General features: G+C 42.0%; 1 protein-coding gene across 4 annotated transcripts in view; it reads left to right on the top strand.

Annotated features, from left to right (window-relative positions):
* The window catches only part of LOC137619614 (zinc finger protein 676-like), a 39,926-nt gene extending 34,472 nt beyond the window's left edge, over nt 1–5,454 (top strand). For all 4 annotated transcript variants that reach the window (XM_068349799.1, XM_068349796.1, XM_068349797.1 and 1 more), the window contains exon 2: nt 1,115–5,454. In XM_068349799.1, the coding sequence (XP_068205900.1) occupies nt 1,184–2,188 (1,005 nt within the window). In that variant the 5' untranslated portion in view covers nt 1,115–1,183 and the 3' untranslated portion in view covers nt 2,189–5,454. The remainder of the gene's footprint in view (nt 1–1,114) is intronic.
* Nucleotides 5,455–21,471: the final 16,017 nt, after the last annotated feature.

Here is a 21,471-nt window from a genome sequence, read left to right as displayed (position 1 = left end):
ATCCCCTATGCATAGCTCTAGGTTTCTATCGTTAGGAAAAATGCAAATTACTTCCAAATTTGTTTAGTGTCAATTTTACAATACTTTCAAGCAGGTGGTATCAGATCCATAATTGAAATCAATTGTCAGCACTAGCATCTAAAATTGAATAATTAATGATAAGTAATACTGTATTAGTATTTGTAGAAATAGGCAGTCAACATATGAATTTATCTTCAACTGGATTTAAAATCATCCTCATTTGGTCAATGCATAAGCATGCATTAGGGATACTGTATATCAGTGTCGGTTACTTTTAGCGGGTGGTATTTTGTTTTAATGAAAACGATCAAATCAACTTATTTACTTTTATGATTTCAGAAAATGAGAAGGAACAAGGATTATTTTGATGTAAGATGTAGTAATACAATTTGATTACTTCTGAAGAAATTAATTGTTCACTATAATTATTGGTTAACACGATCCTGGTTTATTGCGCAAAATTTAATTTTTTTTCTGTAGGTCACAGAAAAGCTATTCTTACATCACAAATAGCTTTTACATATAAGTATGCCATCATTCTGCACATTTTGATACCACAATTGTGTTTGTAGCACCAATATCAACAAATATATGGGCCAATATGAGCCTGAATTCGTAGCGAATAAATCCGTTTTTGAAGTATACAGTGTACATGTGAAAATGGAGTTTTCAAAATGTTTGCAATGATCGCGGACTTACAACCACAATTTTCTAACTGCCCAAACATCCCTCTTTATGACTTGTTCTAGCATGGGTAGAGATTACTCAAATTTTTAGCCCCTTTTTGGATTTGGGCGCTAGCCTATTTACTCGTATTTTCCCCCCCCCCCCCCCATCATCTACCCCTTGGAAAGTCCCAGCTGCAATCTGAGTGAGTGCTCGGTGAGCAAGTGGTGTGGCGGGCTTCCCCATTCCCGTCCAGTAACTACCGGTCACTTGTTTACATCTCATTATAAAAGTTTAATAGTCATATTTTCCAGCTTCGTTGATAATCTATCATATGTAAAAGACTCAGGTTTATATATTTAGGATAAATACGAATTATCTCCAAATGTATTTTGATGCTGTTCTAATCTTTTTTTTTGGTTTTCAGGTAAATTTTTAGGTACATACCTCATGAATATTCTAAATGATTTCATCTGAACCATCCTTCTAAGGCAACATGAATGCAAACTTATTTTGGGACGCAAACATCAAATGTGAGTTTTGTGAAGCCACTTTCAACAGCCAAGATTCCCTCAAACAACACTTACGACTTCATTCGAGAAGAAAGCCCTACAAATGTGATGAGTGTGGTGCCAGATTTTCATATAATAGCACATTGGACTGGCACAGGAAGAGCCACTCTGGAGAGATGCCATTCAAATGTGATGAGTGCAATGCCCAATTCACTCAAAACAGTATGCTAATTTGGCACAAGAGAAAGCACAGAATGATAGAAACATCACAGAACCCTGGAGTAGTTGTTAATATGGCAAATCTTTACCATCAGCAAAATTTACAAAATTTTTCGAACATGTTTAGTGTGTCTAGTGTGATGACTGCCTCAGCAACTCCAGTTGCAAATATAACATTACCAGTGTGCATGAGTGAACCAGTTTCTGATGTCGGACAAATGGATGTTCAGATGAACATTTCGTGTACATCAGAGCCTCTGCACTCAGATTTAGCCGTGTCCTCTTCGTCTCTAGGAATTTTGGCTGACGTCCATGAGAAGCGAAAAGTCAGCAAGGAAGAAGGTGTGTTCCGTTGTGATATTTGTTGCACTACATTTGCGTATAGCACAGACCTCAAGGGGCATGTTGAAACCAAGCATAATATGGGAGAAAATAATCCATATCATATTCTTGCCAGGCAACAGCAAGCCAGTGGTTTTATATCTAATAAAAGGAAAATCATCCAAGAAAAACTATTTAAGTGTGACCTTTGTTACGCTGGGTTTAACACAGAAGGTCATCTCAAGAGCCATAGGCAAAAACATGTAGTCGGAAGACCTTATAAATGTTCAAAATGTGGTTTAACATTCTCAGATAAGTCCATTTTAGAGTCTCATGAAAGGCGACATCAAGCTGAGCGTCCTTTCAAGTGTGATCGGTGTGGTGCTGCATTCTTTCGTCAAAGTCACTTGCAAAAACATATCAAAAGACACACAGGAGACTTTGTGTAATGGATAGTTAAAATGCACCCAAAAACATTAAGCATTTCTTTGTAAACTGTAATACAGTACAAATGTGATTTGCTAAAGACACCTTTTGGGTCAACTTTTGAGTACAGTAGATGCAATGTGATTTGAAATTTCTCAGATAAGGGTAGTACTGTAGATTTTATTTTGAAATGCAGTGGTTCATTTTTTATTGGTAGGTTATGTATGTTTCTTTCTTTATGGAATTGTTATATTTTATTTGATTCTAATACTGTACATTGTAAATAGTTTATTCTAGTCAGCATTGCTAGTCTTATTTATTTTTGTGAACCTCTCCTGATGTTCATATTGCTTCTCTCTTGAAGCTTGGTTTATATAGAATTGAAAATCTTTCCTTTTTCTTAAGCCCCTAGTATAGTATTGAGATAATCTAACTGTTAATGGCAATGGCTATGGCATAGTTAGGCTGTACTGTACAGTCACATTCATAAGTGATGATACCATGTACTTTTATTTTTGGACAAATTGTCAATCTAGCAAGCAACATCTGGCAACTCTAGCAGCACGGGCAGCATAGTCCTTGTCAGAGCTTGTGAAGCGACTGATTTAAAGGGACGTTATCTTTCAAATTATCGTAGTGGCTTGCTTGTAATTTCAGGCTCTTTTGTCGCTGGCAAAAGTCTTCTCATCACACCATATAATGTCGTTATTCCAGAAATTATCAGAATCCTGATTCAAATGGAAAATACGGAAGAGCGAAAGCTCCTCGTTGCCGTTGGCAATTTTGAGTTAGGGAGGGTTTGATAGCCACTTCTGTAACGAATTCCTTGGTTGCGCCATCTCCTTCTCACCGTAAGGTAAGAGAGTATGGCCTCGCTTTTCATGTATTTTGATGGAGTGATATCGTACATTACAGTAATTGGTTTTTGATGGATTTTTGAAAACCAAATTCTTTTTTCAGTTTCACATCAGTTTTTATAGGCTGTGATATGACTAGCAACGATCTGGTTATCCTGCTCTTGAGTAGTGCATTTGGATTGTTCTTTTCTTGGCCAATTCTTGAGGTTCCCATCTTCGTTGAAATGTTTAAATCCACCGGAATACTCAACTTACAATGTTATTTATGGCAAATTTCAATGGGGAGGATGTTATTTCTATTATGGTTCTCCGTATAGTTAGCGAGGTTTCCTGTCTTTCAGCTCCAGAATTTATTCGATGATGGTCCATTATCCAAAGGTCAAGTCAGTGAGACGACTGAATACTGAATGTTATTTAAGTTATCTGACAAGTTGCAGCACTGTTTTTGCAGCTTTTCATGCTTGCCAACCTTTCGGAGTCAGGGATGCAAATTTTCTTGTGTTATTGTGTAGGAAGATATTGTCTGGTTGGCAGTCCTGATTTTATCTTTCGTTTTTCAGAATGTTTTGTATTATTTCATGGTACGGTATCGATAATGGCAAAGTTTTTACCAGTGAAGATTTTTTTTTCACTTTGTATTTCAGATATGTTCTTGTTATATGTACAGATTTGCTCTTATAATTCTAAGAGTACAGTATATAAAAAATAAAAGTGAATCTTTTCACTAGTGAACGATAATGAAAGTACACAGTACCGTCACTTATGAATGTGACTACTGTCTTTCAGTCTTTGTCAATCTTGGGCCTACTAGGTCAATTGCTCCCTATTCAGATTGTTAGAATTATTAATTATGTTACGAGTGATTATAAGTGGTCTTCTCTCAGATTTGTTAGCAGTTAATGTATAGAATGTTCAAGGGAATTGTTTCTGGGTGGTCGTGTTTCACATTCCCTTTGTATCTAGTGTTGTGGCAGTACAATGTATTGTGATTTACTAAATCGTTGTGGCCATACGTGGCACCTCTATGGAAAAATATATTAAAATGGTTGCTCATCTAATTAAAAGTTCCAACCATAAAAGAAAACAAACTTTTATTTCAGGGGAGAATCCAGAGAAAATTAGGCTAGTTAATTATAGCTGGGTTGATGATGAAAATGCCACTCCAGCCATTACCGAGTCTTTGCTTTGATAGTGTGAGTTCCAACAGCTCTTAACTTCTTTATCTTCCTTTGTGCAATCTAATATCACTGTGTCCTTGGGCAGAGGCAGAAATTTTAGCCTAACTTGTCCAGTTTTGATCCTAGCTTAATTCGAGTGTTGACTTGTGGTACCATCAGTACCTTTACTGTGTGGTGCACAGCACTTAAGAGTCGAGATCCTCATTCTATTTTCTTCTTCTGACCCTTCTGGTGAGAGTCACATTTCTGCAATTCAGTCCACTCTATTAGACCACTGAATTTTGAGATAAAAGACTGACCTGCAAGGCTGGATTCTAATGTCCCTCTGCTTATTAAAGTAAGTGCTCATAATTAATCACTTACTTCATATATGAAAAGTCTGGCATAACATGATTCCTTCATGTCAAAATGTATCTAAAATATATTACACAATTTGGTTAGTTTCTTGGAATCCTGTTTTGCTTATCAAGATTGCCGGGCTATAGGTGCTGTAGTGGCTGTTGGTGATGCGGTCTTAAAAAAAGTGGGTTTGGTTTGAGTAAATGTAATTAATTTTCACGATTAGATATTTCATTCGGAAAACAGTTTTGGGTGAATTATATGAGTTTTCATATAATAGAGTGGTATTTAAGAACAGTGTGGAGTCAAGATATTACAAACTCCAGTTTGATTAAATATTTTACTAAGATATTAAACTAACATGTGAGTGTAGGATATTAAATAAGTTAATAATTTTAGGACTATCTTTCCTTTTCAATAACCCACCTCCAGCAGTATGTGGAAGTCAGCACTATGAGCATAAAGGGTGGTACATAGAAATTGATGGATTGTTAATAATGAAAAAAAATTTATATCTATACTCACCTGATGTTTACAGTACCTGCCCACCCCCTTCACTTGGAAGAGGACAAGGATTAGTTTCGACTTAAGAGACAAAGACTAAAGTTGGCACAGCCTACCCATGCCATGGTTATTGCCATTAGCTACTCGATTGTCTCAATAATATGCTGGAGGAGAAAGCTCATTGAGAGGAAAGAGAACTGAATATTTTTCATCCTTTGGAGGTAATCATCAATATAAGCCAAGCTTAGACAGAGAAGCGATATGAACTTAGGTGAGTATAGAAATAACGAAATCTTATAAAATGCATTTTTTTTATGTTAATACATGTTACAAAATTGGTCATTCCTTGCTATAGTTTTATAGATGTTTATTTGAATGTTATTTTACAAGAAATAAATGTTATTTTCTGTCTGTCTATCTACCTATTAACCTATCAATTTATGTCTAGTATCTACGGTACTTTGTGGATTGGTGTGGAAATCTGGCCCTTCAATGTAACCTACACTAAGAGATCTCAAGGTATCCCACAGCTAATAGTAATTACATACAATTTCTGGCCTAAACTGCACTTTATATTTATAATTCATTCTAAGAGGTATACGTACCATAATGTATTGACAAAATCATCCTGTTAAACATAGCCTAGCGAGTAATTTACGTTGCCCAATCACTGTACTGTAGCAGTTTGGTCCAATTAGTATGCTTTCTTAACCATGCCAGATAATTGTTATTTCCTCCACAAACTAAAGTAACAACACTGTAAAAGAGAAATGAAAAAAATGATAAAATTCTTGTATATTTTGCAAGGTTTTAATTAATTTCATCACTATTCTTACAGGTGGATAGCTGATAAATGGAATAAGGACCTTACAGCACAGGAAAATTTTATCCAATTTTCTTAATGAATACCAAATGTTGGTTAAATGAACAGGGTTTAAACCTGATTCAGTTATATGTTCTACAGAATATGTTATTTTGATAATAAAATAAATTTTTGAATATACTTACCCGGTGATTATAATAGCTGCAACTCTGTTGCTCGACAGAAAAACTCTACGGAAAAATTCGCCAGCGATCGCTACACAGGTAGGGGGTGTACTCAACAGCGCCATCTGTCGTTCAGATACCCATTACTCATTGTAAACAAAGAACTCAATTTTCTCCTCGGTCCACTGTGTCTCTATTGGGGAGGAAGGGAGGGTCCTTTAATTTATAATCACCGGGTAAGTATATTCAAAAATTTATTTTATTATCAAAATAACATTTTTCAATATTTAACTTAGCCGGTGATTATAATAGCTGATTCACACCCAGGGGGGTGGGTAGAGACCAGTAAAATATGTTTACATCATATGAGCTAAGAATTTTTATTTCATTTTAGAAGTTATCAAAATAACTAAACAAAATAAATAGGTACCTGGTAAGGAAGTCGACTTGAACAATTACTCTGCCTTTTTAAGTACGTCTTCCTTACGGAGCCTCGCGATCCTCTTAGGATGCTGAGCGACCCCTAGGAGCTGAAGTATCAAGGGTTGCAACCCATACAACAGGACCTCATCAAAACCTCTAATCTAGGCGCTTCTCAAGAAATGACTTTGACCACCCGCCAAATCAACTAGGATGCGAAAGGCTTCTTAGCCTTCCGGACAACCCAAAAACAACAATAAAAACATTTCAAGAGAAAGATTAAAAAGGTTATGGAATTAGGGAATTGTAGTGGTTGAGCCCTCACCCACTACTGCACTCGTTGCTACGAATGGTCCCAGAGTGTAGCAGTTCTCGTAAAAGAGACTGGACATCCTTAAGATAAAAAGACGCGAACACTGACTTGCTTTTCCAATAGGTTGCGTCGATTATACTTCGCAGAGATCTATTTTGTTTAAAGGCCACGGAAGTTGCGACAGCTCTAACTTCGTGTGTCCTTACCTTCAGCAAAGCTTGGTCTTCCTCATTCAGATGGGAATGAGCTTCTCGTATTAACAGTCTGATAAAATAGGATAAAGCATTCTTTGACATAGGCAAAGATGGTTTCTTAACTGAACACCATAAAGCTTCAGACGGGCCTCGTAAAGGTTTAGTTCGTTTTAAATAGAACTTAAGAGCTCTTACAGGGCATAAGACTCTTTCTAGTTCATTTCCAACCATACGATAAGCTTGGAATATCGAACGATTTTGGCCAAGGTCGAGAAGGCAGCTCGTTTTTGGCTAGAAAACCAAGTTGTAGAGAACATGTAGCCGTTTCAGATGAGAAGCCGATGTTCTTGCTGAAGGCATGAATCTCACCGACTCTTTTAGCTGTGGCTAAGCATACCAGGAAAAGAGTCTTTAAGGTGAGATCTTTCAGGGAGGCTGATTGTAGCGGCTCAAACCTGTCTGACATAAGGAATCTTAGTACCACGTCTAAATTCCAACCAGGTGTAACCAAACGACGCTCCTTCGTGGTCTCAAAAGACTTAAGGAGGTCCTGTAGATCTTTATTGTTGGAAAGATCTAAGCCTCTGTGACGGAAGACTGATGCCAACATGCTTCTGTAACCCTTGATAGTGGGAGCTGAAAGAGATCGTTCTTTCCTCAGATATAAGAGGAAGTCAGCTATTTGAGTTACAGAGGTACTGGTCGAGGATACGGATACTGACTTGCACCAGTTTCGGAAGATTTCCCACTTCGATTGGTAGACTCTAAGGGTGGATGTTCTCCTTGCTCTAGCAATCGCTCTGGCTGCCTCCTTCGAAAAGCCTCTAGCTCTCGAGAGTCTTTCGATAGTCTGAAGGCAGTCAGACGAAGAGCGTGGAGGCCTTGGTGTTCCTTCTTTACGTGTGGCTGACGTAGAAGGTCCACCCTTAGGGGAAGTGTTCTGGGAACGTCTACTAGCCATCGAAGTACCTCGGTGAACCATTCTCTCGCGGGCCAGAGGGGAGCAACTAGCGTCAACCTTGTCCCTTCGTGAGAGGCGAACTTCTGCAGTACCTTGTTGACAATCTTGAACGGAGGGAATGCATATAGATCTAGATGTGACCAATCTAGGAGAAAGGCATCTATATGAACTGCTGCTGGGTCCGGGATTGGTGAGCAAAATATTGGGAGCCTCTTGGTCATCGAGGTTGCGAAGAGATCTATGGTTGGCTGGCCCCAGGTGGCCCAAAGTCTCTTGCATACATCCTTGTGGAGGGTCCATTCTGTTGGAATTATTTGTCCCTTCCAACTGAGACAATCTGCCATGACATTCAAGTTGCCTTGGATGAACCTCGTTACTAGTGATATGTTTAGACCTTTTGACCAGGTGAGGAGGTCCCTTGCGATCTCGTACAACGTCAGAGAGTAGGTCCCTCCTTGCTTGGAGATGTACGCCAAAGCCGTGGTGTTGTCCGAGTTCACCTCCACCACTTTGCCTTGAAGGAGAGACCTGAAGCTTTTCCAGGCCAGACGTACTGCCAGTAGCTCCTTGCAGTTGAAATGCATTGTCCTTTGACTCGAGTTCCATATCCCCGAGCATTCCCGACCGTCTAATGTCGCACCCCAGCCTACGTCCGATGCGTCCGAGAAGAGAACGTGGTTGGGAGTCTGAACAGCCAGGGGAAGACCCTCTCTTAGGTTGATATTGTCCTTTCACCAAGTCAGACAAGACTTTATCTTTTCGGAAACCGGGATCGAGACCGCTTCTAGCGTCTTGTCCTTTTTCCAGTGAAAAGCTAGATGGTATTGAAGAGGACGGAGGTGTAGTCTTCCTAGTGACACAAATTGATCCACGGATGACAGTGTCCCTACCAGACTCATCCACAGCCTGACTGAGCAGCGTTCCTTCTTCAGCATCTTCTGGATGGATAGCAGGGCTGGGGGCTGATCGTCTTGTTGTTCAGCAACGTCCTCATCAGAGGGTTCCTCATCCGAAACTGATGAGGAAACGGCAACGTCTGGCTCGCTGAATCCGGTCGCACTGGTGGATGCGTGACGGAGCCGGACGCAATATCATGGAACTGCTGCACAGTCTGTGAACTGTCAACAACCATGGGTGCGCGAGGAAGCACAGCGTCAACCCGAGACTGTCTAGACCGTCTGGGTTGTGCAGTCAACACCCTACCGGGTTGCTGAGGTTGACGCACTGCGTCAAAACAAGTCACCTCTGCTGGTTGTTGAACGTCCTGAACGTCAAAAACCACCTCCGAGCGTCGCTTAATGTCAACGTGCGGCTGGCAACCCACACTGGGTCGCATCGGTGGAGTAACCACCTCAACTGGCAGACGCGAGTAGGTTACCTCAGCGTCAACAGGGCGCACAACCGACCGGTTGGAAGGTTGTTGGCCAGAAGGTTCTTCTCCGCATTTAAGTCCTCTATCAAGGACGCAAGCTTGGACTGCATGTCTTGCAGCAAAGCCCATTTAGGGTCTACGGGAGCAGGTGTGGCAACAGACGGGGTTAGCGACTGAGGCGGAACCGTTTACCATCCCTGAAAGCCTTGTTATGCGTGACATAATAGTACAGCAAAACTTCAAAGGCTCGACAACAGCTGTGAAGTTGACCTGTAAACAACTTGGAGCGTCTCCTGGCTAGGCGCCAGGGAGAGTCTACCAGAATTGAGAAGTCTATCTGGGCAGAGGCATGAACTCCCAAGCCGAGAACTTCTCTCGTGTCATATCAGACTCTCGCTCTATAAACCAGTTTAAAAGAAGGGAAAGCAAAGGCTGTATCCCCCAAACTCCTCCTGGTGAAAAACCAGTCGCCTAGCCAACGTAACGCTCTCTAGGAGAGCGAGAGAGCACTAGCTTAAAAACAACGGCTTCGAAGTAGCTAGGCCTAGTGTAAGCTCTGACGTTTAGGCGAACGAGGAGCAGCAGTTACAAAAAGATCCGGACGAAGATCCTTAAAAAAATCATCATGATTTAATTAAGTCCATAGGAGACTAAGCAGCTTTAGGCTCCTCTCCATCTGACAGAGTCCTCAAGGGAATATCAGTAGGAGGGAGAACAGCAACTTCCTCATCTACAGGAACCTTGTCCGATAAAAGCTGAGTCTCTCACTGGTGCATTAGTAGCGGACCAGAACGCAACGTCATGTAACTGCTTGACAGTCTGTGAACTGTCAACAACTGAACTGTCAACCACAACAGGTGCGTGAGGACGCACAGCGTCCACTCGAGACTGCTTTGACTGCCTAGACTGAGCAGTCAAAACAACTCTAGAATGTGGAGGTTGACGCACAGCGTCAAAACAAGTCAACTCCGATTGTTAGTGAACATCTTGAACGTCAACAGGAGCATCAGCCAGTGGCCTAACGTCCAAATGCGGCTGAAAAACCACACGAGACCGCATCGAGTGTGGTTCTAAACAACCTGACTGACGTGACTAAGCTACGCCAACGTCAACAGTAAGCACAAAGGAACGTTAGGTTGGCTGAAAGCCAGGATATCGATGAGATAAACGGCTAGACTCAACGGACTAATCGGCAGAATAGTCTTCCATAAGGGAGGCAAGCATATACTGCATGTTTTGCCATACAACCCCTTAAGGATCAACGGAAATGGTTGTGGTAATAGACGAGGGTAACGACTGTGACCGCAACACTTTGCCTACAAAAAAAGACTCTCGGAGTCTGTGTTACGCTTTTGTTAGGCGGCGAGCAGTTATCCGATGACTGCATAGGGTCAGAGCTGTCCTAATGGCTGTAACCAGGACGCTGGACCTGTCCTGAAAGGACTGACTTTCGCTTAAGGGCTTCGAAACCTTGTGACAGGTTTCTTATGCGAAAAGCCTACGGATGGCGAGGAGAAACAACGTCTCTCTCGTCTTATGGTAGGGGAGATCTTGGTAAGATACACCCGATACCATAGAGGGAAAACGTCTGTTCGTTGGTCAAGGCCTCTCGAACCCATAAGTCGTTTGACATTACTTCTCCCCTGGGCTTGGGAGCTTGTAAGAGGTCCCGGACTAGGTGAACGACAGACACGAACAGACGAACCCTCGGACGCAACACTGTAACACTTTGCGCCTCGGACGCAACACTGTAACACTTTGCGCATATCACTTTATCACTTCGATTTTCTGTTTTGCACTTATTTCTACCTGAAACACGCAATTCTACCCTTCATTAAAAGGTAGTAATTGCGAAATTAGTCGTATAATGCAAGCTCATAATACCAGCAAAAAACAGAAAACATATTTTAAGATAAAAAGAAAAATCAGTGGCTGGGAAAGAGACTAAACACTAGTTCATATAACTACGTTTTCAATCTCTCACCGCACATAGCCTGGGGACGAGAATAAAAACCTAAAAACGTTTTATCCTTCCTCCCCGTACAGCGACTAGGGACGTGAGTAACACGAGAACAACGTTACCCGCTTGAACGGAACGTTTTCTCTCCTCTCTCTCCCTCCGTCTCTATCTCTCTTGATTTCGCACCTAAGAGAAGAGCCCAATTATATATCGTCAAAAAAACATGTTATTTGACTAAAGGAAAAAACTGAAAGGTTTTTCAAATAAAAAGTTCCTTTAAATTAGAATTTAAAACATTTAAGCTAAGAAAGAATGAACAAAACGTCAGAATCGATTTACTCTTACTGCAAAGTGAAACCGTGATACACTCTCTCTCTATCGTAACGATAGAGCGCATGTTGAACGTCCTGAACGTCAACAACTGCGTAGCATAAAAAACTAAACGTTAGTTCATCTTTGAAAACAGTACTATCAAAGAAATTCTTTCATAAAAAATTACATTTAAAAAGTTTTAAATCCTTAGCTCTTTAAAAGCTAAAGACGATATAAAGGGCTCAACGTTGATTAACTTCGGTTTCCAAGTTAGGACCGCCTACTCTCAGGAAAGGTCTATATAAACAAAGCATTAAAATTTATTTTTATATGTTTATAAAAAATGGAAAGTTAATCGAAGAGGCCTAATAAAGGCGGAGAGATATAAAATATATATAGGAAAATCTATAACGTGATAAGATAATTACTAAAAGCCTAAACACACTTCCGTCTAAGGGAAGGGTCGGCCATTTAAAAGTGAAAGAAAGTCCATACTCTCTTTGTCACCATAATTAAATCTATCCAAAACGAGTTCAAGTTTCAAGATGAAGATAAAACACCTGCATAGCGAAAGCTCAAAACTAGAATAGTGTACTTCACCAAATAGTTGTGAAAACAAATCCAGTTAGCAACAGCGAATTAGTAGGTCTTGCCGGTAGCCCGACAGAGAGAAAATTGAGTTCTTTGTTTACAATGAGTAATGGGTATCTGAACGACAGATGGCGCTGTTGAGTACACCCCCTACCTGTGTAGCGATCGCTGGCGAATTTTTCCGTAGAGTTTTTCTGTCGAGCAACAGAGTTGCAGCTATTATAATCACCGGCTAAGTTAAATATTGAAAATTATTTTTACACTTACTCTTAGGACACTTGATTAGCAATCTGTGCTCAACATATTTTTTATGTAAGTATTAGTTGGGTATTAGTTATTGGGCACTATTTTTTCCCATATATTAATAAATTTTATTGTTGTATACAATTGCATATGCTAAATCATGTTTTTTACAGAAAAATTATCAATGAGTAGTGTGCTAACACAGGAAAATTACAAAATCTGTTAAAAAGGAGACTCCACAGAGTGGAAAGGAAATACTGTACAGTCAAACCTCTCGGTACGAAAGAATCGGCTTACGAAATTTTCACTTAGCGAAAGGCGATGCGAAGAATTTTACAACTTGGATTACGAAACATATTTCGGACAAAGAAAGTAAGTACGGTGCGAGAGCCTGACCGTATCCGAGACAGATTTTAAAATTCGAGTGCCGCCAGCCCGTAAACTCATTGCCATCCTCCTGTGTTCCCATTCGTTATTTCCCTACTTGGATGCTAGTTACCACCATAAGATCCTGCTCTCCTAATGGTCGTCATCTACTGTACTGTATCCCATCGTGCATCTATGCATTGGCGTCCTATGTTTTTTTGTTCCGGCAACGGTATCGTACGTATTGACTTAAGTGTTTGTGATTTCACTTACTGTTATCTTGTGTGATACTATGTTACATCATTAGCCATGGGTCCCAAGAAAGTCGCTGATGTCAAGGGAAAGAAGAGGATGATGCTTTTCAAGGAGATGAAGATGGAAATAATCAAGAAATACGAGGTTAAGTGTGCTCGCGAAAGAATATGGCCGAAATCCATCTACGATAGGAACTATCCTGAAGCATTAGGAAGCTATCAAAGTAGCAACATCTTCTAAGGGCGTAACTGTTTTCTCCAGCACGAGGAGCCACGTCCATGATGAGATGGAGAGACTGCTGCTTGTCTGGATAAAGGACAAAGAATGGCTGGAGACACTATCACCGAAGCAATAATCTGCCAGAAAGCCAGCGCCATTTTCGGTGATCTCGTGCTTGCTCAGGCTGAAGCCAACGCAGAAGGAACATTGAAGCAGGAACCCCCAGAGTTCAAGGCTTCTAGTGGGTAGTTTGAAGAATTTAAGAGACGCTCAGGCATTCATTCGGTGGTGCGTCATGGGGAGGTTGCAAGTTCAGACAGGAAAGCGGCCGAAGCTTTTGTTAAGACGTTCGACAAGTTGACTGTCTGGGATGGCTAGACTCCCCAGCAAGTCTTCAATTAGGACGAGAATGGGCTTTTTTGGAAAAAAATAAATGGCTCGTCGAACGTACTTCACGGCAGAAGAAAAGAGGCTACTTGGTCATAAAAGCCTATGAAGGATAGGCTTACCCTTGCACTCTATGCAAATGCCAGTGGGGATGGCAAGGTGAAACCCCTTCTACAGTATCACTCCGATACTCTTCGAGCCTTCAAGACCTACAAAGTCACTAGGGAAAATCTAAAAGTGTTGTGGAGGGCTAATGGAAAAGCCTGGGTACCAAAACAATTGTTCATCGAGTGGATAAATATTTGTTTTGGCCAGCCTGAAAAAGTATTTGGAAGAGAAGCACCTCCCTATGAAAGGCCTGTTGGCGCTGGACAATGCCCCTTCACCCTCCTGCCCTCAATGAAGATATTGTAGCATAACATTCCTTCATCAAGGTTCTCTATCTTCCACTGAACACCACCCCTCCTTCTCCAGCCCATGGACCAGCAAGTGATTTCAAACTTCAAGAAGCTTTACTATACGAAATATCTCTTCAAGAGATGTTTCAAAATCATTGAGAGTACAAACCTCACCCTTTGTCAATTTTGGAAGGAGCATTTTGATATTGTTAAATGCCTCAAAATCATCGATCAAGCTTGGCAGGAGGTTTTGAGGCGCACCTTGAACTCTGCTTGGAAGCTGTGGCCTGATGCCGCCTCCGCACGAGATTTTGAGGGCTTCCACGCAAACCAAGCTGAAGACGATTATGAAAATGATGATCCCGAACCTGTTGCTCAATCTGAAGTTGCTGAGATCATTTTACTCGGGAAGTCCATGGGTCTGGAAGTTGATTAGGCCGACATTGTTAAGCTTATCAAAGAGCACCAAGAGGAACTTACAATGGATGGTCTGAAGGACTTGGAGGACATGTGAGTGAATGTCATTCAGGAAGAGTACAGTGGGGGGGAGGAGGATGACCCATGGACAACGGCAGAAATTAAGGAGGGTCTAGATGGCTACTTTAAAATGGTAGCTCTTGTAGAAAACACACACCCAGAGAAAATTCTCACAGGTCATGCGCTTTAGTACTGTAATGAAGTTTGCCCGAGTCATTTCAGGAAAATTTTATGCAGCAGGCAGAAACAAGCTTCTTTGGACGATTATTTTAGAAAGAGGCCTTCGGAAGAAGCAGACCAAGCGCCAGCTAAGAAACGAAAGGAAAGTGGCAGTACTTTGGAGTTAGAGGCCAATTTGCTGAACTCCAAAGCATCTCAACAATTTGCTTTTATTATAATCTTGCTCCTTCAAGAGTTCCTCTCCTTTACTCCCTTATAAATGGAACAGATCTTTTGCTTAGGTTTTTATATTAAAATCTCTGAGTTCTTCATGAGTCTATATATCTCTCAAAACAGACCTTTATTTATCTTAGTATTGGTGTGTTGAATATGTGAACATTTGCTTACAGTCTTTGGAAGAGCCTTACTTCTCTGAAACTTTGATAGTTTGATCATGACTTGCTACGATAGTCAGGACTCTACTGGCTACAGTATGTTTCAAAGAACCACTCGGAGGCCACCATCTGAGTAGCTCTGCTCAGATGTCAGCGAGCAAATTCCTTCTGTCTGGAATGAAGTGAGCTAATACGGATACCGAGTTCTCTTTTTGCCCATCTTAGCATTCCCATGCTAGATGGCGAAATTGCTGCAAAAAAAAGGAACACGGCGTAAAAGGAATAATAGCAAAACCTTCCAATTTCAGGTAGTTGCCGACTTGGAGAGGAAACTATACAATTTAAAACAAAAACAAAAACTAGTCCTCCAAAATCGGGTAAAATACCGATCTCGACAGGCAGGACTAAAATGAATGAAAACGCGTTCCGATTCCCCATAAAAACTCAAAAAACCAAGAATTCTCGCATGAAATTGTACCGACCGAAGCCGCTAACTAACACTGTCCAAATAGCCTAAATAAAAGATAAAATCATGCCAAAACATTGAATTAGATGTCCATAACACAGAAATAAGACTACAATTAGTATAAGGAACTAATAAAAAGTCTTACAAAACAAAGAAATTCCGAGGAAGCGACGCCAAAAGACCGCATACACACCCGTAAGGAAGCGTCAACAAAGCGGCTGAGATAAAACCCAACAAGGTTAATGAATGTGTCGCTACCTAGAAATCCCAAACAGACAAATATAATACTCAATTTTGGAGCATGGATCTCCAAAACATTTGACATCTTCAAAAACACAAAATAACACAGAGCTACGAAAAACACGTCCGAACGTTCACGGGTGCTAACAAGGAATGATGGAAGGTGGTTAGGTAGTGGTGGTGGTGGTAGCTGTAGTGAACGACACCTCATAGTAACGGGGGATTTTGAGGAGGGAGAAGTCTAATTGGAAAGGCATCTCTGGTAGTGGTATCACTCGCCCCAGTTTTAATACCGACACCCTTTAGGGGCGAGCGAGCTGGATATATTCCCAGCATTCCATGCAACTTTTCTCTCTGGTATATTTAGCAGTATTTATACCTTTGAAATGGTGCTTTAAGGAGCATTTCACTGGGCGACACAGGTTCCTTGCCCAGAAATAGATTTTTCCTTCGTCAAAATCCCTTTTTTCTACGGGTAAGCCACTACCGTGGTGTTGTCGCTCTACAATACTGCTGAGTAACCCATCAGGAACTGATGGAACTGCTGTAGGGTTAGGAAGGCTGCCTTCATCTCAGGAGATTTACGTGACGATAACATTCAGACTCTGACCAGAGCCTGGAGGCCATTTGGTGCGGCATATGCCCCCACCCTTTCTTTGGATGCATCTGAAAGGATCATCAAATCCTGGGAAAGGGGGAGGAGATCGCCTCGTCGGTGGAGATTCTCATCTGTCACCCAACATCTCAGGTCAGTCTTCTGGTCAGGTCCCATAGGGAGTGGATCAGAATATCTGGAGATTTCTCATGGTGAACCACCTGGAATCCAGCTGCCACTGAAGAGATTGGATTGGTAGGAGTCCAATGCTGACTGGACAAATCAGTCAAATGGTGACATATGAGACGCAACTACTGCCAGCTGGGAGTGCGTCTCGAAGGGAAAGACTTGCCACCTTCTAAGCTCTGGAAATCATCATCTGAGGAAAACTTTCTGCATGCTGGTAACGAGCATCATGCTTAGGCATACCCGTCTAATATGGAAGCAGGCATTTATTCTCGAGATTTCCTCAATACTGTACTCAGATCACTGTAAACTCGAGGAATTGTCTCAGAGATGGAGAAGGGAAGCCATCGAGGCTGTTAGGATCAACTAGTCGTCCCGAAGTCTAGAAGAACAAAGCCGATCCTGTGAGCTCAGGTTGACACTAGGGTAAAAATCCTTGCAAAACAGAGGTGCTGTCGAAAAACCAAAGCACCGAACTCGTAGGAAGGGTTCACAACCATTATGGGTTAAACCTAACTTGCTGACAAGAAGGGTGTTACCCCTAGAGAAGTGCTCCAGCTGAAGCTTTGGTCTTTGAATTTCTATTGCTGGCTGGTTGAACTCAGGTGGAGGGAGAGCGTCATTGTCAGAAAGCTGATGAACAAGGCCGAGGTCAAGCTAAGGGTTGGCTGTATATAGCCTCTCTGAAGAAGAATCCCTAAGAAGGAGGGTTGAAGTTGAATGCATGTGTCCCGAGGAAGCATGGGCAAACGGAGACAGGGAGTAAGAGAAGAGGATTCCTTGAAGCTAAGTTGTTATAGTCTGAAGTGTAAGCATGAGCTGAATTCAATCCCAAGAAAAAATGGGGATGCAAAGAAATAAGCCAAAGGAGTCAAGTTTCACGAGACTGTCGTCCGATGCAAGTGTGAAGAAGATCCATGGAATCAGAACTCGAACTGAGAAAAAGATCCGACAAGTTCTCAAATTTGTGGAGAGAAATATAAACCAAATAATCCCGAAGGATTGTTTCTTAAGACTCGTTCCTAATCACAGGGAAAAGGCGGTAGAGCAAGTGAACAGAAGACTTCTATTGTGGCAACCGCTGTGTAGAACTATGTTCTACCTACCTGATGAGGTTTGATGGCTTATGGATGAGAGCGCATGCGCAACTGTAAAGTAACCATATACCCAAACAAAGTGACCCAACGGATAGAGCTCAGGGAGCAAAAGAGGGGTCCTAGTTATTAAGCACACGGCATGTCAGCCCACTAGAAGTAGTAGTGGTAGTAATAGTGATAGTGGTCTGATGAAAATGTTCGTGAAGGACGAACCTTCGTGAATACTGACGAGAACCAGTAAGTCGATGCAGAAATTTGTGCATCAGTATATGCGGGACCTTTCAAACATCTGCTGGACATCTTGAGGCGTGTCAAGAACCGAAGCTCAAAAGAAGATGGAAGCATCGGGAACCTGATACTATTGTAATTGTGTGAAACAACAAGTTCCATGTGGTGAGTAATGTATTACTAATCATCAAGGATAATTGCTTTGCTCCTCCCATCGTTGGTGAGTGCTGGGTTAGGTCCAAGAAGAGAGAGTGTACCAAACTCCCTCAACTGCATGTCAAGAAAAGCACTACCGACAGAGTGCAACTTGTAGAAACTGAAGGTTGAAGTTGTGTCTGCTGCCGCCAAGGCGCATCGAAATAGCGCACACCTGTATGATATCGAGGACGAAAGCTGTTGCGTTGATGAAGAAGAGACAACTAATTCAATGGAGGAGTCTATTGTGTAAAGTCAAGATGAAGAGACTCGAAAACGATTGTAGAAGCTATAGCGCTCTGTGTAAGACGAATAGAGAAGGAGAATCTCGCTAGGAAGAGCAGTGTGCTTGCTTGCGGTGAGGATCGCAGTCGGTAGTGGTCTGTGATCCTCACCAAAGAAATTCTCCGTCGAAGTCGGAAAAAACCACCCCAAGAGGCAAGGCTTCTGAGATTCTTTGGTGGCATTCTGCAATTCTTCCTGTAAGTGGGAAGAGCTGTTCTTCAAAGGTGAAGGGCAACTTGACCTCGGAAGGAAAAGTCGCGATCTGAGCACTGCTGTGACACTGGATCATGGTCACTATCTAGAATTTGTCACAAGCTGGCTTGTAGAGTGATGTTGGAAACTTGGGACATGAGCTCGAGACTGGCCACGAGCAGGAAACTGATCACAAGCTGATACAAGTTAATTCGTTGTTGGTCCTGAAGTGCGGAAGAGAACAGAAGAACAATCACGAGTAGAGGAAAACATCAGGCGCTGGACGAGGTTACGGGAACATCAAGAACCTAGAAGCGAGCTGGTTGAGCGATCGGGAGCTGACAGGAGGTCGTGAGTTGATGAGTGATCGCGAGATGACAGGGGAACCGAGTGCAATATAAAGCTGACGTGTGGTCGAGGGGTGATGGCGAGCTGATGGGGGAATTGTTGGTGATCGCATAGCTACATCAGGACTGGGCGAGGTGAGGAGAGGAGACGAGTCTACAATACGAGAGAGAGACTGTTGGGCAAAACGAGTCAACTGGGTGTGACAAGTCTTGCTGATCAAGACAAGTCTACTAGGTGATACAAGTACGCTGAGTGAAACTAGACAGTTGGGCGAGACGAGTCTGCTGGGCTGGGAAACGAGTCTGCTACAGGGAGAAGTAACATCTTCATGCTCTGACGGGCCACACTCAGAGGGATACGGAGAAGGTATGGACAAGTCCATAACCTCGTCTAAATCCCGCATGACGAAGGTTACTCTGAGGAGGCCGAACCCATGTACAAGAAAGACAGTCGTCAGCGATGATCATGAACTGCTGCAGGTACAGGTGGTGACGGGGCAAGGGCATCAACTTCCACAGGAACAGGAAAATGCTTCGCACTCCCTCCGTCGTCTGTCATCGCAGAACGATGATGTGTGTCATTGTCAGCTCTGAAGAAAAACAACTCAGGATAAAAGCTAACCCGTGAACAGTAAAGATGTCCCGAGAAGTGCAGGAACATGCTTTTGACTTTGCACTCCTTAAGCTGGCTGCAATAGACGAACGATAGAGTGCTCCGTCATTAGTGCTGAAGAAAACCACTCGAAAGAAAAACCTAACCTGCAGACGGGAGGAACAGGAAAATGCTTTAGACTATGCACTCCCTCTGCTGGCGGCCATCGTAGAACAAGGGAGTGCGGTGTTGTCAGCGAAGAGGAGCAAGACCAAAATCTTGCTTTGGATTGGCCGCAAGCTGCCTTCCATCAGATGAATTCGCAGGGAGTGAGCGACATCTTCAAAACGGTGAAGGAGTCCACTCGGAGAACAACTCCCTTGTGGCTGAGGACCGGGTCACAGCAATCAGGGAAGCTTCTAGCCTAAGGGTTGTCCAGCGTTAAAAGGGTTCCCCGCCCTCAAGGAAAAACGACACAACGCCATCTCCAAAAAACAACTTGAAGAAAAAAAAAGCAAAGAACGTCAACTCTCCACCGAGCCAAAAGTTAAAGTGGCGATAGAACACTGGTGTTTGTATGTGTGAGTGGGTTAGCCAGCTACCTCCCATAAACCCCCTCCCCTGCTAACTAGCCATGGGGTAGTTACACCTCACTAAAAGTCTTATGGCTAGTTTCAGCTTTGCCGAAAGTTTAAATACAGTGTTGGAACAAAGAAGAAAGTGCGGGTTTCTTGCTCTTCGAAGCAAAGCTCGTGGGTGAAGAATTGATCTTTAACTTCTTCCCCCAACGGCGGAACCGCTCCCACTAGGAGGATGGCCACTCCCCATAAGGAGACAACTCTTTGTCGGAGTTTTCTCTGCATGAAGGATAAAGCTGGTGAGGATCTGTCTCCAAGGAGGATTGGAACGTGCCTGGAAAAACACGCATGCTGCTTCCCCTATAGGAAAACAGCAGTCACACCTGAAAAGAAAAAAAGTCAGTATAGCCGTTGAACAGAAAATGGAGAGGCAGCAGAGGATGTCTGGTCTCAACAATGGCCAAATGAAAAGTGGTTGAGCTGGCGAGTGAGTGGGTGGACCAGGAATATCCCCCACTTCTGCCAGGAGGTTGGTATCTACCTCAAAATATTTATGGCCAGAACACCAGCATGTGCTGAATGTAACCTCTACGTAAAGATCGAGAGTTTATATTAGTGTCGCTGTTAACATGACAGCTTAGTGGACAAAAGCAGTGAAGCAGGTGACTGATGGGCACCTGAGGATGATATTAAATGAGTACTATTACATTTAAAAATATACACTACTGTATTCACATTTATTGAAAAATCAGCATCAGGTTTTAAGATAAAAACCATCACTAAACAAAATGTTTTATTGCACCTGTTAAAATTATAATTATCATGAAAAGGCATACTCTGGGATTCCTCTGTCCCAAACAAACAGCTGCTTCACTAAACCTTGTAAATAAAGAATTCAGAGAGACTATCAAGTTTAATTTTACTGAAAAACACTGATAACAATTATAATAAAAAAGACTACATTACTCCATTGTCATAAATGCAAGAGGTCTGTTTTAACAATTGATTACCAAATACACCTATTAAAAGCAGACATTGGTACACTGTCCAAACCTGACTATAATCCTAACATTTAAAATTTTGTTACAGCACTGGCATTAGATTTAGGAAATGGGGAGGAATGAAGCAACACTTATTATCAGACCTGCACAATGCAGAAAGATGAACAAGATATTATCCAAAAAGCAGTTTGCTTGGGACAGTAATAAGAGCAGTCTAGTCTGCCAATGGAAATTCGTTGTACAAAGGGTTAATCACAAAACAATATCAATTTCTAAATAAAAAATGAGTTCACGGGAAACTATTTAGTTCAACCTTCTAGTACAACTATGTCATGATGTATACATATAACCTTTTAAGCCAATTGGTAAGTAACAGGACCAGTTTCTCCAGTACAACCTCTGTCTGGTGCTCAAGTT

Source organism: Palaemon carinicauda, chromosome 26, assembly GCF_036898095.1.
Source record: "Palaemon carinicauda isolate YSFRI2023 chromosome 26, ASM3689809v2, whole genome shotgun sequence".
Classification (NCBI taxonomy): Eukaryota; Metazoa; Arthropoda; class Malacostraca; order Decapoda; family Palaemonidae; genus Palaemon; species Palaemon carinicauda.
The sequence above is the reverse complement of the archived record's forward strand: the minus strand, read 5'-3'. Positions and strand labels throughout refer to the sequence as shown.